We start from the raw sequence: 18,197 nt of genomic DNA, 5'->3' as shown, positions 1-18,197 counted from the left end.
ATCATGTAAGCCTTATATGTATATTCTCATCTCCACCTAGCACGACGCCTTTTGGGAGCTCACTGGCTTCGGGTTCCGTAGGAACTCCGAAGTTAAGCGAGTTCTTGTGTGAGTTCCCATAAACAAAACCGTGAGGGCATGGTCGGGGCCCAAAGCGGACAATATCATGCTACGGTGGAGTCGAGTCCGGGATGTGATGGGGGCCCGGGGCGGGATGTGACAATTAGCATGGATACATTTAGCAAAATTAAAAATGGGTACAAATAAATTAAAAATATATGGGTACAAATACCAATAACATTTTAAAATATATGGGCACAAAAATAATTTAATATATGGGTACAAATTAAAACTGAAAAGATAATTGGTCAAATTAAAAAAGGGTTGCAAATTAAAAATAGGTACAAACTAAAAATAAAAATATATGATAAAAAATTTAGCATGGCTAAATATAAATATACCAAATGTAACATTTGTAACACTAATTAGCCGAACTCCTCATCTCCCTAGTGCAAAAATTCAATATACTAAAAAGAAACTATAAATAAGTATTTGGATTTGCAGGTTTAAATAATTTGGCAATTCAAAGTTTTTGGGAACTAGAAATTAATGTAGGCAAACATATCAACAAAATGCTTTTGCAGAAACTGATCAATTTTTCCGAAATTCTTCTTGGTAAATTTCCTTCTTGATCAAGTGACTAGTTGTGTGTCTGGTTTCCTTTTTATGATCAATGTTGATATTTAACTTATAATATTGTATACTATATGAAATGAAACTAGGACTAACGAGTGTTCTTTTTTGCTTTTATTTCTTATATCACAGGAGACCATGAAGAGGGACGGGGATGCAATAACTTCGGATTAGAAAAAAGAAATTCAAATTTGAGACGTCCTCCGAACCTACTGTATCACGATTTGATCTTGCATGCACGTCCAAACATTATGCCTCCTTTGGTAATGGAAGCAACCTTTCACTCAGTTTATTGGGAAATAGTGGCACCAAGTTCTGTCAAATCGATCAACTTTGCGTACATGTTCTCATATATACCCCTTACAATTTGACACTTAGGAAAGAAGAGTCAAAAAAGTTCTCCATAAATGGTTTCACGTTCTTGATTGATGGGGTAAGAGTCATTATGCATACCGAAGATTGGTTGCAACTGGGTTAATGGGAGTGACTGTGACCATGATTTTGAAAAGAAAGAATTGGAGTTATAATTTATGGCATGCCATAAAGTTTCATGACCATTTTATACTCCTTTTGAAATGTTTGGTGATTTTTTACTCATCACAAAATCTTACGACATTTGTTCATATATATGCACTTGAAAGATCATTCAATGTCTTCATATATATATAGATGCTTGGTAATATACCAATTGCAGGAACAATATATATATATATATATATATATATGGGATGGAGAAGTAGCACATTTTTTCTACATAATTTTTTATATACGTTTTTAAGGAACTAACTTTGTAATGTATTTTAGTAATTCAAACCGTTTATCTTTTAGGTCTTACCACACTATAGGCAGGAGCTTTCTTTTGCTCTAGCTGACACTTTAGAAAGTATTCTTTATGACATTTTTTAAGCCACTATTCTAACATTTTGAAAGCGAGCAAATAATAATTTCTATTCTTTAACTGTATGCACAAATTTCATGGTTTTTTTTTTTTATTGTTAAAAAAAGTTCTCTACATTATGATTAAGCAATTACATAATCCAAGTATCGATAATATCATCAAGTTATTGCAATCGTAATCTCACTTAAAATTACTTTATTCTCAAGTTATTATCACCAAATATCTCTCACAACTATAAGATTTATTTTTGTAGCGATCACTAGATTCACAACAACTGAAAATGGCTAGTTGTCCCTGCAAAATAATAAAAAAAAATGATCAAAAATGACATTGGTGGTGTTTGCAAAAGCTTGTGTGTTATTTAAGAAACTTGACAGAATTAAGAGTGAAAGTACAAAAAAAATTTATGTGTCTGCACCACGATCTTACGGTCAAACATAATAATTTGTTATTATTGAAATCATTTACACAGGATCAGCAAAACGACTTTTAACATCCTATTCTTTTGCCTCTCAGTTAAGTTTTCATCTTTTTTTGGTTTGAATATATAGAGATTTCAACTCATGTTTTAATTATTTAGAAGATAAAAAAGCAATAAATAATGAATATATGTAAACATCTAGTCGATGAATTTATAAGGTATGGTACAGTAACAATTCGAAGTTTTGATGGTCAGAACATGCAGTGGTTTGGCTTATCTTTTATATTGTGCGCCCTCTATTATTTATGTGGGACCTATAAATGTACCGTCCGTCTCATCAACCCCAATCTTTTTGTATATTACTACATTAGGGTTTGTTGGCCATATATGACTTTGATGATTTTGTGTTGAAATTTTTGGTTTTTAATAACAATAATATTGTATTATCACTTAGTATTACAATCTAGTAAGATTTATCTTTGCTTGTAAGTGAGAGGTTTTAGGTTCGATTCTCGTCAAAGGCAAATTTTAACCTCATTATTGCTAGCCCGTTATAAGACTAAACTCACCCCTTCGTTTTAGTGTAGATAATATTATTTGTTTATTGCCTCAAAATAATAATATTGGTTGTCTACATAATTAGTTCCATGACACGTGTGGGTCGTGAAGCTATACATGTCAAAATTCAAAAATCTCATCTCTTTTAGCAAGACGCGTGTTAAATTTGAAAACCCAAGAATATAACTGCGCAGGCCAAAAGTGTGAGGTGTGATATCACTTTTCCAACCAAAAAAAAAAATATTCTAGTTTTACCAATTAATATATAAGAATATTGATGAGAATTCAAATTTGAGACCTCGAACATAAACACATATAGGCATGAATTAGAGACTTTTGATGATTTGACTGTGGCTTATTATGTAGCCTCTACTTATATGAGAAAGTTACTAGCATTCTTTCACGTTTAATGCAGATTCACCAAAAGCTTTAGCCCACCTAATTAGATTGCTGTGAGTTAACAGTTTAGATAATGATACAGCATAGGACAATCGTGAATGACTCGAATCAAATCATGGAACTTCAAATGAAAAAGTGTCAAGGAAATTCTGGATGTCAGATCATGGCCTAAATGACACTTCTCATCATTACTTCGTTAACAAATTATGATGCTACTTGGATTGAGTTTGCACTAATTTTTACTGTTTTTTTTTAAGAAAAATTGGCACTACTTTGATTAGCATTTCCGCGAACACAATTGTTTTTAGTACTATTATTCACACTCTCTTTTACTTTTCATATATTGTTGTTAATATTTATTTATGATCTTCTTCAATCCATTTAGTTCGATGTTCAAAAATTAAGAGGAGTGTGTGAGAAGTAAAAATTCGATGTGTGAATATCACCACTTATATATATATATATATAGATATATTTTTAATTTTACACATACATGTTTATTTATGTTATTTGATTTTCTTTTAATTTATTCAATTCAAAACTTACCGCCCAAATTCTAGCGTCCAACCCAAGTTTACAAGAAAGTAGCCCAAATTGCACCTGTTGGCCCAACGAAGCTTCTCTTTTGGTAGGAAAGTTGAAGACTGAAAAACTGGAAAAATACTACAAAGGTGAAAGATTATGAGCCACAGTGGCAGAGCCAGCATGGGATTATTGGTTGTCATTGACCTCAATAACTTTAAAAACTCCATGTATATTTGCTTGTATATTGTATTTGACCCCAACAAACAACTAAGGCAACCTAAATTAGGACCTCCTTGTCCTACTTCTTCTATTTTCTTCTATCATATTTGTCTTCATTTTCTCTCTTCTTGTATGATATGTTTTAGTTGAAAAGTCTTGAAAGTCTTCAATATTACTTCACAATATCCTACATCCACCCTCGACAAGCATGTACAAGTAATAGTAATCGTCGACATATGTTCACATAAAATTTCGGCATATGTTGACAAGAATTCGCAGGTGCTTACTAGGTGCTCGACGAAATGACCCAGTGAAGCTTTTTGGTTGATATTATGACCCTATTATTTGAAAATCCTGGCTACACCACTGATGAGCCACATAATCAAAGTGTTACGTTACCAAAATTTGCAATGACCTAGGAACTTATTATTTTCATGGCTTCCTTGGTTCAATCCCAGTGGTCCAGCAGACTAGTTTGCACTTTGCAGAGCTTAGAAAAGCAAGCTCCAAACAATGCAGAAAGATCGGTTGGTCTCTTTCCGAATTGGTGGTTTCGCGAAGATGCACAAACGGAGGCACTTGTTTCTGAACCAGCATTGCACATCCATGGCGGCGATGAGACCTCTGAGACTAATGCGGGTAACGAGGCAAAGGGCTTCACTTTCTTCTTCCGCTGGGAAACGGGAAGGTGGGGTTTCCATGCTGCAGGGTGCTTCCAAAGGAATTGGCCTTGAATTTATGAGCCTTCTTTTTCTTTGCTCATTTGATTTATACTATACATGTTTATATAACTTTTCTGCGTTTTTTTATATGTAGCATGTATTCAATATATACACAGATAAAACAAGGTTTTCGTAACATTTCTTCTCAATTATTTGGCTTTGAACTTTTGGTGCGTCAAGAGAGACTTAATAACGTACTGAGGCCTCAAATTTGTGACATTTTTATTTTTCTGTGTCTCGTATAGGTCAAACAGTTGCTGGAGAAGGAGAAAGGTCATGCTGTTGCTTCTTGCCGGAATCCTAACGAGGCAACAGGCCTTCATCGTCTGAAAAGCAAATTCGTCCAACGCCTTAGTGTTTTGGACGTGTAACTGAAATTTCATCATAAAATTAATTAGTAAATGAATAGTAGCTCAATTACTTACAAACACATGTAAAATATTTTATTTTTCCGATTTGTGATTCATACTTTCAACACGCACCTTCACGTGTGAGAACTCTCATGCCTCACACGTGAACAACACAAATCGAATGACGTGGAGCACGTGTGTCCATTGAGCTTCATACATGAGACAAAGTGCTCTATACCATGAAGATAGTTGAGGTTACATCATAAAACTAATAGTCAATATGAAGAATAATCCAATTACATGCAAGGTCCTTCTCTTTTCCATTGTGAGATTCACTTTCAACAAAAGCAACTACATGGTGCGGTTGTAAATTGCTCTTGTAGCATTGAGTGTCATATAAGTTTTTCTCTTACCTACGCCATGTGGGTTGTGAGTATGATGGTGTTTGCAAATAATTTTTGAAGTACGAATGATCGTATTTCGAGCTACCATCCCTTTTGGTACCATTCAGTGACTCTTGGTCGGACAATCGTGTATTGCTGAAAATAAATTTTTATGTATATTTTGATAGTTTGAAGTATCGATAAGTCAAAAATGTAGACAACATGTCCATAATCGAAAACTTGTTGATGTGGTTGTTTGTATTATGTGAGAGATTTTTCAGTGTGATCGGTATACGGGGTGGTACACTACGTGTTACTAAACAAATGGTGGGATGTGTGCTAAAAAATTAATAACTTAAAAAATAAAATTTTCCACCATTCATATTAAAACATGTGGTGTATTACTTGTGTTCCCGTCACAACTAAAAATTTCTTCAAGTGATCGGACATGATACAGGTGCTCATGCCACGTCACAGAAGCTTAAGGACAGCCACGTAGGTATAAGCTATTAGCTGGCGCTTTCATCGTCATCGTCGAGACTTTAGGTTTCTACTTTTTCATGCAGCGTCACTCCATCTTATGCTCCGAGTTACTTTCAAAAGACTTCATCTTAGCCGCTGTGCGACGCCGTTTTAGCCTAGACCCGTTTAGCCATGATTCATTAAATAACTGTCTTTAGGTGAATTCATATGAAATCTCTTCTGCCGTTAGCATCCAAATCTTCTTCGTTTATAATTCCAGTTTTTTCCTTACATCAGGATCAAAGGGGGTTGCCTGAGGAAATATTTTCTGTGAAAATGTATGCATTAACTAGTGAGTTGCCAAAGAAGGTCCATCGGACAAGATCTGAAGTGCAAGCCAATAGACCTGGAGTCATCAAGTGAGCAATCCCAGCTTGAACTTACACACACACACACACACACACACTCTACTTTTTGACATTACATTTTGGTCCTGACTTCCTGTAATGGGCTACCCCTAAGTAATGTACAAGAACCAGTTTGTATTCACCTGCAAGTTCTGTTCTTTGATGGTCTTGATGATGCGTATTCATTGGTTACATTTTCTACTCTGATGTTGTCTGCTGTCCGTTGCAACGCAAAATACAATATTTTGTGTAGAAATAGAAGCTGTTGAAAGTGGAACGGGTTATGAAACCAAATAAGGACATCGATCTCTTATACCATACTGGAACTCTACAATTCACATGGAAAATTAAAGTATTTCGGATGGAAAACACAAGAACATAAAATAGTTTTGCATAGAATTGAATTTCCGAAGTTGGATGAATTTAAAGGTTCATCTCGATTGCATGCGCTTGTGGCCTCTACCTCTTTCGGCATGTATTCTTTCCCAAGTATGAGATGCTAAAACCCTGCAAGACTGGTAGGCTCTACTCATGATATCAAACACTTGAACCAAGCTTAGTTGTTGGTTGCTGGATAGATCTGTGCACATTAGCCCTAGCCCTATTGCCTGTTTAGCTTGATCAAAAGTATTTTGTGTCAGTTCCAATTTCTGGTCTGTCACCTTCTGCAAATTTCCAGGATAATGCATTCTGATATACTCGAGAAACCCAGCCTCGCCTGTCTCGAAGTCTTCCTGCGGCCGCCTGTTTACGAGCATCTCTAGTAGAAGCACTCCTAACTTGTAGATCTCTGAACCAAATTTCAAGTTTTTGCATTAGAAGTTAACCAAATTAAGAGGTAAAAAAAAAAAAAAGAAACAGATCGAAATGATGCAGCTTCATGGATCGACTTACTTCTACTTCTGCTGCTTTGATCTCCCGATCTTAAACCTCGAAATTCGCGGCTCCAGATTGTTTGACAGCAAGATACTGCTTGTCCTGAGATCATATCCAACTTCAGGCCATTCCTCCTGCAGATAACACATGCCTTCTACAACCCCCATCAATATCTTCAGCCTGTGATTCCATGGTGTACTGTTTGACTCCAATAGCCACATCTCAAGGCACTCTCCTTCCGTCCATTCGGTCACGATGGCTCTCAACCTTCTGTTCTTGCACCAACCCAATACGCTAATCAAGTTCTTGTGGCGTAACTGAACGAGAACCTTGCACTCTTCGATCAAGTTTGGGTGGTTTTCACTTCTGTAAATCTCAATCCTGACTTCAGTGTCACCTCTCAGAGTTCCCCTATAGATATCAACTGCTTCACTCTTGCCTTTCAAATTTCTTCTCGAAAATCCATTTGTTGCTGCCTTGAGCATTGCTGGTGTAAACCAATACTTTCTGCGAAGCATTCTTGGGAGAAAATCAGGCCTCTGGAAACAAAGCCACCCCAACCAACACACCATCAGGATCACAAAGATCGGAAAACCAACCAACAAGATTACAGCCTTGATCCTGAACTTTTTCTTATTGGGGGGGGGGGGGGGGGGGGGGGGAGACCCGAATGGAGAAAATTCGAAGAATTGAACCGTTTAAAGAAGAGGGCATCAGAGATTTTACTCTCGGAGAAGTGATTATATGATAAATTAAGAGAAGTGACGTTGGCAAGGGGAGAGAAGCTCTCTATTGGGACATCGCCGTAAAGGTCATTATGGCTCATATCAAGAGCTTGGAGTTGGGTGCATTGAAGAACATCAATGGGGAAATTGCTCTCCAAGGAATTGTTGGACACATCAATAGTTAAGATGCTCAAAGGGCAATACTTCCAAAAGAAGTTGAATGACAAGTAGAGCGGCGCGATCTTTGGGCGGTTTTGAAGGTCTATTTTAGGGAATGATTCGACGCAGTTTGGATTCTTGGACTCATTGCAGAGATGGCTTGCGACGATGGTGGACTTGAAAATCTCATCAAGGTCCACAGGTGAGGAACTGCAGTATCTGAGAGATGGGTTGTGATGGCAGTTTTTCATTATCGTGGAGTTGAAATCATGAGGCGGTTTTAAATTTTTGAGGTCTTCTATGACAGACGTAGCAAGAGTTGTGTATATGGAGGCTGAAATTGGGAGGAGGAGGAGGAGGAGGAGGGAAGTTGCAGAAATGGAAGCCATGGAGAAGTTTGCGTGTGTGAATCTCTTGAGAGGGTTTAATTTTAAACTTTCAAACGGTTGGCAAGAAAGAAAGTGGGGGAGTCCATTTTATCACGTTGAAAGCTAATCTTGGTGGTTACATGCACTCGGACTATAACGAGCAGTTTTATTGTTGGCAAAAAGTACTTATATACTCTATAATCTATTCCATATTTCCAGTCCGGAGAAAAATATCTATTCAATTATTTCTAAGGCCGGTCTTGAGATTTTGAAGGCTTGCGGTGACATTAAAAAAAACCCTAAGTATAGAAAATCCAACACAATTCGCTGGTATTATTCGCATGTGTACATACACCCTTGAATTTGATACTATAACATTGAAAACACAAATTTTATAGGTTTTTGCCTTCGATTGCCATTTGTCGAAATAGAATGAGAAATTACCGCTTCTGAAGTGTTGGAAGCTAAACAACTTCTGGAGTCGAGGGATTGAAGGCAACAAGGAGCTCCCAAGCATGGCTGCTGTCTGCATCAAAGAAGAAAGAAGAAAGAAGAAAGAAGAAATGAAGGGTTTTTAGTCTCAACGGCTAGTTTTTCAATTTAAATGTATGTGTGAGTGTGTGAGTGACAAGTGTACACTCCAAATTAGATCACTTAAAACCTAAAAGAAGGGCTAGGATTTAACCTGGAGTAGTAAGGATGAAATGGTTGGTTAAGTCTCTTGTCAATCACTCTCTTGAAGAAGTATGGGTCATGGCAATGCACCATACCCTACAAACATTCACCTACGTAATGAAACTATTGCTGCTGCATCTAGCACAGCCTTGTAAGCCGTCAATCACATATCCAAGTTCTCTCCATTCTCTAACATTCTAACCCTAAGAAACTAATCCAAACAATCAACCAAAATACCAAAAAAAACAAACTTTATCATGAAGTTGATTTGGAATCTACTGCGCTGCATAGTCTAGGGACTGGAGTTGGCCACCAAGGGTTTGAAATCAATGGTAAGAAATGACCTCTTTTCGAACAATTTTCAGCTATCTTCGACCACTCACTTGTACGAATGTTGTTATTTGGATCCAAAGCGAGCAGTTTAACAACTGGGGAGTGCCGGGCCCATTGATTGCCCAAAAGTATATTTGGGTCCATGAGAACCCTGTGTTTCAAGATTAAACACTCTACATCTAATTTCAAACCCCAAACAGACGGAACAAGTGAATAATATTCATCGTAGTTGCACAGTTGCTGACATCCTTGGGACACACACACAAGCCTAATTCCCGACTCCGCATCATCAGATCCAACAAGACATTGTATATCAATAATGCCATCATCAGTAGATTTAGCACTCTTGTTCTTGTTCTTGTTCTTCAAGTTGAACGGATCAAATCCAATCAGAAAGGTACTGCATTTTGTAATTAATTAATAACAGTACCCATCCAAAACAGCATCCCATTGTATGCCAATCGAACAATATTCCCAGGGAGCAGGTGGAAAAGGAGTGTATACGGAGCTGTTATAGATGAAACCCGCCATTCACCAGTCTCGGAAGAGAATATATCCACATTGTACATGGAGGCATGCCAAGGATGTGAATAGTTCGAAAATTTCGCAACCCTATAGCTATTCTCGGCATTAGCATCTTCCCCCTGCAGGAATCACATATAATCCCACTGCTAGTATATGATCACATGAAGCGGCATCAGGAAGAGTAACCCGTTGCTTCCTACGTGTAGGGATTGCAAATGTAGTATTCGCGTTGATAATCACTGCCTGAGCAACACAAAACTAAATCATTTTGCGTGCGTATCTCTCACAACTGGCTTTACATGTGCCACTCCCTTGGCGCAGGGGCGAATCATATTAACTCCTATTTGTTTTAGGATTAGTTATACGTCTTGGCAAATTTGAGCAGTAACTATTATGCGCTTAGGTTTGAAGCAATGATACCATTCTGCAATTTAGGGTTTAGGTTTGAAGATCCCATGACGTTATTCTATCACCCTTCTATAAAGCATCAATTCAATTTTTTTAACCTTATAGTATGTACTATGTAGTAGTTTTATATAAAAAATAAAATTAATTGTAATAAAAAGAATTTATTAAAAGGTGGATGAGGTGAGTTACACAATAATCACCAGAAAATCTTACATGACACCAATATATTTCTTGAAAATTAGAAATTTACAAGAAATTGGTTAGATTAGCACTCTAAAACATGTCAACTAACTAGGAATTAATTAATACAGTAAAAGCAACAACAACAAATTAAGAAACAAATCAAGGGCTAGCTACGACTCTTGTGATTGTCAGCCGTTGGTTTGCAGCAACTGAGCAACTTTGTCTTTGAGCAAGGGTTTGGATTGGATGTCATCATCTTTTGCCAGCACTTCAACAAACTCCTTCAAAACCAAGCACTTCTCTTCAGAGTAGAGCTTCTCTTGAATAATTGGGGATGCAGCAACCTGGAGACGCTCTTGATTTATATACAACCGCTCTTCCTTCCTTTCCTGCTTAAACGTACAATTTCAGATTAAAATGAATACATTATTTCATCAAATAAATAAAAGAAAAAAAAATTATATTCTACCCTAATTAAATTCGTCTAAACTACAACGGGATTGAAGGGGATTCGAAATTGGTTGCAAATTAAACCATTTTAATTATAAACAGATGAAATAGTTAGCTCTATTACAATTACTACCTGCTGAATTGGAGAGTCTGTCATGAGTTTGAGAACAGAAACTTGTGCCCGCAAGAACTTGACATACTTATAAGCAGCTTGCAACATTTCAGCAGTGTTCATCTTGGTGGCACCAGGAATCAGCCTCCCAAGCTCCTGAGTCTTCTCAATTATCTTCCTCCTCCTCTCGCGTGCAGCTATGCTCTGTGGTGACACGGTACCAGTACCACTGACGACCTTATTATCAAGCTTGGCGGCCTCAGGCTGATTCTGAATTTGGACTTCATGGGTTTGAGTTGGAACCAAAATTTCAGACTGGAGGAACGGATCATATGCATTGAAATAATTGGGAGTGGCAGCAACCACGAAGTTTGAATTGCAATATTGGACTTGTTGATCATGGAAGAGCTTCTGGCATTTTGGGTAGGGCTGGTAGGAGAAGTCATATTCATCTAGGGTTGGACAGGTTTCCGGCGACAGCAAGGCCAAATTGATGTTATCTGTTGGAGAACAAAAATCAGGGAGGAGAAAGTTTTCAGAGGAGGATTCGTAGGGTTGGAAGAATGGATCGATGCAGGTGTATTCTGGATTAGTACTGTTAGCTAAGCTATAGTAGTAGTCCTGCAGATCAAAGATGCCCGAAGAAGCTGCCTGCAGCTTTTGTTGTGTTGGTAAGCTAAGCATATTCATTTCTGGTGGGTTGAGAAGCTGAAGAGACCCCCAATCATCAATAGGGCAAAAAGTAGCAGTACTCATAGCCATGGAAATTACAAAACCTGCATGAACAGTTAATTATGGTTACTAACTGATTAATTGCTAAAGACAGCAATGCTATAGAAAGACCCTTGAAAGAGAAAAGAGAGAAAGAAGATAAACTGAAAGAAGATTTGAAAAGCTTAAGACATGCATGAGAGAGAGAGAGAGAGAGAGAGATACCTGAGAGAATTAGATATTCTTGTGTCTGTGGACCTGCGTTAGACCTAAAGATTAGTGCTAATTAAAAAACCTTATCAGATTAACTGAACAAGTACACAGCAGCCTACCTGCTGACTTATGCTAGTTAAGTAGTCCAATCCACAAGAAAGAGAGAGGAAGAAAGAGGAAAGAGATCGAGAGAGATGCGGGGGAAGGTGGGCAGTTTTTGGATTCGTTTCTTTAGGCGCAGATAAAGGATTTGATCTCAATCATCATGGATAATACTATAACCACCATCTCCTAATAATCTTCCTATTTACTAGCACACACTCACCCTTTTATTTCTAGGGTTTGCTATGTTTAATAACTTCAGTTTTATGTTCTGTATAACCGCCACTTCCACATGACTCCTCGTTGGCGGCTAGCTATTCATCACTAATTCACTTTACATAATTAATTAATTAATTAGTCTCTGTTACTTTCATAAATTAATTCTCAACGTACCTCCATGGTTAATTAGTGTTTTTTGTCAATTATTATCCGTTAATCATTAAGGTCAATGTATGTTTTCCAGAAAGAAAAAAAAAATTGATTAGGCAGAAAATTCTGAAATTGTTATATATCATGAGAGATGAAGAGTTGTGTTTGGAATTACTAGCTATAAGCCATTAGGCCGAGGACACTCCTGCATGTACCTGCAAAATGGTTATTAATTTGGGGGTTACAATGCTCAATGGTTTTTAGTAGTAAGGTAAATTGCTGAAATTCTTGCAAGCTATTGTATTTGTGTAACTTGTTTAATACGGTTGCTGTACTAATTGAGATAAGGAAATACTAGAATGACCGCAAAAAAAAAAAATACTAAAGGCACTAACTTTTTTTTTTGTTGAGCTCACTAAAGACACTAACTTATTACACCAACTTCTAAGAGCGGATGCCGAAAATCCCATTCTAGAACTGTTATATTATTTTCATTGCAAATAAGAAATTTTACATGACAACGACAAGTTTGTGTATTAAAGTGGTCGCCTAGTTAGTTTAGTTAGTTTTCGTTTTTCAAGCTGAATTTGAAATGTGCTATAGTGACAAACACCCGTCTCTTTTTCTACATGTTCGTTATATTTTAGAGAGACATTGACTAAAGTCTGATCTCGAAACTTTGGGGATATTGCTAATTTTCTAGTACTTTTTCTCTATAAGGTAAGTAATAATGTCCTTGACCAAACATAAGTAAGCAATATTATCCATGACATTTTATGTTTGTTAAAATCCAGTGGTAATGTTTGGTTAAGGACGGTCTAGAGTTCAGAGTTTAAGGGTTTATACTTTATAATATTAAGACTTGGTAACTATGTACATTTTACATACAATTTTTTATTATGCGTGACATGCCAATGAGGTAAAATTCAATAACAAAATCTCCTACGTTTCTTATAAATTGGTGATATCTGCTCATACTTTGACGATATCTTCAAACTTTAGGTTTATTAATTCCAAAGAACAAGAAAGAATACTTCTCTAGTTCTATAGCCATGGATAGTGCAAGCACTAAGTAAGATACCTCTTCCTATGGTCGAGCAAGTAAACTACTTCACCATAACAAGTAGTAAACTACTTCACCATAATGTATTGTCAAATATATTCAATGTGATTTTACAAGATTTAGTTTCATTCAGGTATGATTTTGGTAAATCAATGATTTTATTATATCCTATATTCAAAGTATTCTTCAGTCATTTAGAACTGGATCACATCAATAGTTGGATTTTTTTATATGCACAAAAAAATATTGAAATTTATTGATTTGAGTAAGCATGAGTTTCATGTTCACCAGTAATTTTGAAGCAACGAAAAAAGTTGACTAGTTATTAAGAGATCAAAATTCATTTTCGAAAATTTTATATATGGACATATGATTCTTCGATCCCAAAAATTTAACAAGTGTAAAATTTGAAGTTTGAAAATATGTCGTATTCAAATTTTATTCGTAAAACCAGTTTAATTAAGTGGTTTTTTTTTTTTTTCTTTTTTTTCTTTTACAAGGTTATAGTTTAAGTGGTTAGGAATGTTAATTTGTACATTCGAACTTATGTGTCTGAGTTTTGCCTCTTCAAAATCAATTGTTTTTTCCTTTTTTATTTTATGAAAGAATTGTTTTTCAGAGCATTTTTTGCTCATCATCCTAAACTATAATGTATAATTATTATACATCTAATCATTTATCATGTATTATTTTATCTAATCATAATTATGATGATGAACAAAGATGCGCCATTATTTTTCTTTTTTTGGTCACAAGATCTTCAACAATAATAACAAAATCTTGAAGCTCAATTGAAGTCAAGCCTTTCGTTACCTTCGTGCACTTTGTGTTCCTTCTTAAAAGTATAATAGGGAAATTTTAAAAGGAAAAACATATCCACAACCCAAAGACCAGAAACCAAAATACTTCTTTCTTTTGGTCGGAAACCAAAATTGCTGATGACTCCGTCTCTGTTTCTTTGTCGTCCACTCCGTCTCCACACCACACTCGTCTTCTCCAAACACCACTTTCCTAACAGTCCCTTATCATCATCAAATTTCACTTTAGTCCCTGTTTGGTCTTTCTCTCCCTCTCATTCCAGCAATGCCCCCACTCCCCAAGGTCTTGTCCCAAATGCATAATTATTATCAGAAAGCTCCTCCCGGTGCCTTGTTACTCTTTTCCATGACTTGGGTTGTTGTTGTTTTTGCAGGTACTGCAGAGAAAATGGAGGAGCAGATCGTGGGTGTGGATAAAGTCGATATCTTGAAGCAGAAAATGGAGGTTATTGGGATTCTCTGTACTGATTATTGTGTGCCTGGAAAGTATACTAATTTACTGTGTCCAAAGGTATTTTTGAAACATTAATTGTTATGTTCTTGGGTTATTTTATGTATTGTAATTTGTGCTCCAGTGCAGAAGCATTGACAATTTGAAATAGGAGTTTATTTTGGTAATTAATCTTTTTATCATTGTGTTATTGCTACATATATCAAAAGGGTATTTCAAATTTTCCATGTTTTGCTAAAACAGTGCAATGGTGGACCGACGATGGAGAGGAGTTTGTCTGTTCACATTGTCCAAAAGGGGTATGCTGCTGCTGCTGCTAGTTTTCTGATGTGTGTCACTTTGCATTTCGAATTGTGGGGTTGTGTAATTTGGTTGTAATTACTTTGGTGATTGGATACCGTAGGGATTTGGCAATGTGGAGGTGTTTTCGAACAAATTGTAGTTGGGCTGACAAGGTAACATGAAACAACTTATGTTATTGTGTTTTTCATGCCCAGCATTTGAAGAGTCTAAAAGGGAGGACTCGGGAGACATTAATCATTTCGTTGTTACGTTGTAGGTATTTGCGGATGGCAGGGCAGCGCATAATGAGGTGAAGAAGAAAGTTCACTACTCTGGACAAATGACAGAGAAGAGCCTTAAGTTGGAACCACTAGGGGAAAAGGTACTTACATTGACCGATATCTGCCAATCTTTGATCACAGCGTGTTCATGTTTGCATATATCTTTTCTAGTATGGAATGAACTTTAATTTTATTGCTTGTCCCTTCTGATGTATTCTATGTACTCCTATTTAGAAGTTACTTCTAAATCTAGTATTCTGCTATCCATATACAATGGAAAGAATGGTTTCAACTTACATTATTGTTGGACACTTCTATTTGGAATTAGCATGTCAGACACTCAACGATATGACGAAAGAGTTGCCAGAAAAGGGGCATTTTCCCGGTTACAAAGGAGGCCATGGGGGGAAGGGGAATTTAAACTGGTCTTGGGTGCGGGGTAAATGGTTTCTAGCCACTGGAGTTACAATTCCCCACAAAGAGAAGGGGCCTTCATTTGGCTAAAAATGTTCAACTAGAAGGGTTTATGCATTTTTGTCAGGAAACATAGATATAGTACCGTATGGTTTCTCTGCTATAAACATATGCCTAAACATAGAGTACTTTATGATTTTATTTGTTTCATTGACATGCATCTCATATCTAGATAATTGAAATTATCGTGTCCATTATTAATGTAAAAGTTGAACCAGGACACATTGTGTCTGGTTCAAGTGTGCTGCTTCCGACGTGTAATTTTATTGGATAAATAAACACTCTTTCATTATCCCAGCTAACTGCATACTTCTGTGAGCGAATGATATCTGAGGAAACTTTGCGCAGAAACGGTGTTATGCAACGTTCCAGTAATAAGGTACCCTGAAGTTATCAGTTGCTGGACTTACCAATTTACTTTTGATAGGCGACTCTGAGATTAGGAACTGTGTTAAAACTTCTGTGATTTCCAGGATATCATTGCATTTACTTATAAACGCAATGGACTGCTTGTTGCCTGCAAGTATCGAACCATAGAAAAAAGTTATTGGCAGGTATGCATGCTAACATTCGCCCAGGGTTCTTTTACTAGAAAATGTATAGAATGCATGGCAATTAAGTGAAATGTGGATGCTTTCTAGTCAGATGTTGAATAATTTTATGTCGTTGATTTTCAGGAGAAGGCGTCAGAGAAAATACTATATGGAATTGATGACATAAATGATGCAGCTGAAATTATCATTGTGGGTTCAATTTCCCCTTATTTTGATGTTTTCGTCTTCTGTCTCCTGGATCCCCATCTTACTTCTGATGCTGCTAGGTTGAAGGTGAAATTGACAAGCTTTCATTGGAGGAAGCTGGCTTCTGCAATTGTGTGAGTGTCCCTGATGGTGCACCGGGAAAAAGTTCTACTAAATTGCCACCAGTGGAAAAGGTGTGGGCGAAATTCTTTGGAGCCTATCTTTGTGTTTAGATATACAGTTTTATATCAACCTTTGAAATGTCTGCGGATTGTAGTGGTCAGTTACGGAATTAACAATGAACAGCACATGTATCAGCTTCTGAGAAAAATTTAGTTGAGTGACTTCTTATTTCTTCTCTGTATGCTATTAGGACACTGCATATCAGTATCTGTGGAATTGCAAACAGAATTTGGATAAGGTATGCAAAACATTGCCAATCTATCAAACTTTTCTATACAAACTGTTGTTTAATTAATGCTTGCCTGTTAGGTTTCTCGCATTATCCTGGCAACCGACAATGACAAACCAGGCCAAGCTTTGGCCAAAGATATAGCACGCCGCCTTGGGACACACAGGTTAAATAAGTTTTCTGTAGTTTGTGTTTTGTATTTGAAAAATCAGTTTGTGTAAATGTATGCAACTCAGTAGATATTCGATTTATGTATATACGTTCTATATTTGTCTGATTATTTCCTTTTACTTTCTTTGGCTGTTAGATGTTGGCAAGTAAGTTGGCCGAAGAAAGATGAAGTCAGCTATTACAAAGATGCTAATGAGGTTTAATGCTTCGACTCTTTTTCTTATTGCTAGTGCTGGTTTTTCTTACATGCTACTAGACTACTAGTTGTTCTAGAATCCCAGTTGTTCTTTTACGGCTTTGTTTGTTTCACAAGGACGAACATGTAGGCGTTATAAAGTATAATATTTCCTATTTTTTCTTCACAATCTGGAGAACTGATTTCCTTAGGATCCTTGGCCGGCCTTCTTATCTAATGTTTGGATTATGACTGTAGGTTCTCAAGGACATGGGACCTGATGCTTTGAGAAAGGTAATCGAAAATGCAGAACCGTATCAGCTATGCACCGCAGACCAAGTAGTACAAAGTTCGGACGAGCATAAGCCGGATAAAATACTGGCTTCTCAGTAAACAAAGTGCACACGAAGGCTGTAAAGTTTCCCCGAGATTCATATTTGTGATTCATAGTCAAAGGTTTAGGTTGAATTAACATTGGTACAGAAGAGAAAATATACAACAGGTTAACAATCATTGTTTAGTTTGTATATAGAAGGACCTTGCTTAGTTCAAGTGCCGGATCTTATTGTGACTTCGAAATACAAACGATATTAGATACTAATCTATAGTAAGGGGAGGGGAAGGGTTTTAACCCAAGACGCAGTGGGTTGAAGAGTAATGCCTTTCCGCCACTTGCACGCAGTGACTTCCCTAATTCTAATTAGGCTCTTTGATCCTCAAGTCAAGTTGGTTAGCTAGCTAGCGTACCAAAATAGCAACCTGTTTGAATGTTAAGAAAAGACTACCAATTTACACTAACCCTGTATTTTGATTAACTAAATGCGGAGGCTCGAACTTGAGTGTGAGAGGGAGGACGTTCCTTTTAGTCGACTTGACATAACTTACATATGTACAAACGAATTCTCTTAAGGAAATCAAATATGTTTACTTAAACCTTTTTCTTTAAGATGTGGAAATTACACTAAAATCTTGAGGTCAAATTTTTGCATACTAAAATAGAATCCTTAAAATTTTGTAATTAGAAAGTAGGTTATAGCTCAAGAGGTTAAGAACGTTTATCTATATATTTCTTTTTCAACGTCTC

At 36.6% G+C, this 18,197-nt stretch overlaps 2 protein-coding genes and 1 pseudogene across 3 annotated transcripts; 1 reads left to right on the top strand and 2 right to left on the bottom strand.

Annotated features, from left to right (window-relative positions):
* Positions 1-6,197: 6,197 nt before the first annotated feature.
* Positions 6,198-8,186, bottom strand: LOC137724634 (uncharacterized; annotated as a pseudogene).
* Positions 8,187-10,477: 2,291 nt separating this feature from the next.
* LOC137724633 (transcription factor bHLH52-like) lies at positions 10,478-11,613 on the bottom strand. Its single transcript, XM_068463383.1, has 2 exons — positions 10,873-11,613; positions 10,478-10,678 (listed from the first exon to the last, which is right to left on the bottom strand). The coding sequence occupies exons 1-2, from the start codon at positions 11,611-11,613 to the stop codon at positions 10,478-10,480; spliced, it is 942 nt and encodes a 313-aa protein (XP_068319484.1).
* A 2,539-nt stretch (positions 11,614-14,152) lies between these two features.
* LOC137726798 (primase homolog protein) lies at positions 14,153-17,714 on the top strand. Of its 2 annotated transcripts, XM_068465758.2 has the most exons (13): positions 14,153-14,410; positions 14,502-14,638; positions 14,822-14,877; positions 14,982-15,033; positions 15,138-15,242; positions 15,914-15,994; positions 16,089-16,169; positions 16,293-16,358; positions 16,436-16,549; positions 16,729-16,776; positions 16,848-16,933; positions 17,075-17,135; positions 17,372-17,714. In XM_068465758.2, exons 1-13 carry the CDS (start codon positions 14,248-14,250, stop codon positions 17,504-17,506), a joined length of 1,185 nt encoding a protein of 394 aa, XP_068321859.1. In that variant the 5' UTR covers positions 14,153-14,247; the 3' UTR covers positions 17,507-17,714. The 2 variants fall into 2 exon arrangements, with proteins under 2 accessions (XP_068321859.1, XP_088550069.1); XM_088693943.1 differs by lacking the exons at positions 15,914-15,994; positions 16,089-16,169 and having other exon boundaries at positions 14,156-14,410.
* The last annotated feature ends 483 nt before the right edge of the window (positions 17,715-18,197 follow it).

This window comes from Pyrus communis, chromosome 5, assembly GCF_041283825.1.
Source record: "Pyrus communis isolate YQ-2024b chromosome 5, ASM4128382v1, whole genome shotgun sequence".
NCBI lineage: Eukaryota > Viridiplantae > Streptophyta > Magnoliopsida > Rosales > Rosaceae > Pyrus > Pyrus communis.
This window is presented reverse-complemented; position numbering and strand designations above follow the sequence as displayed.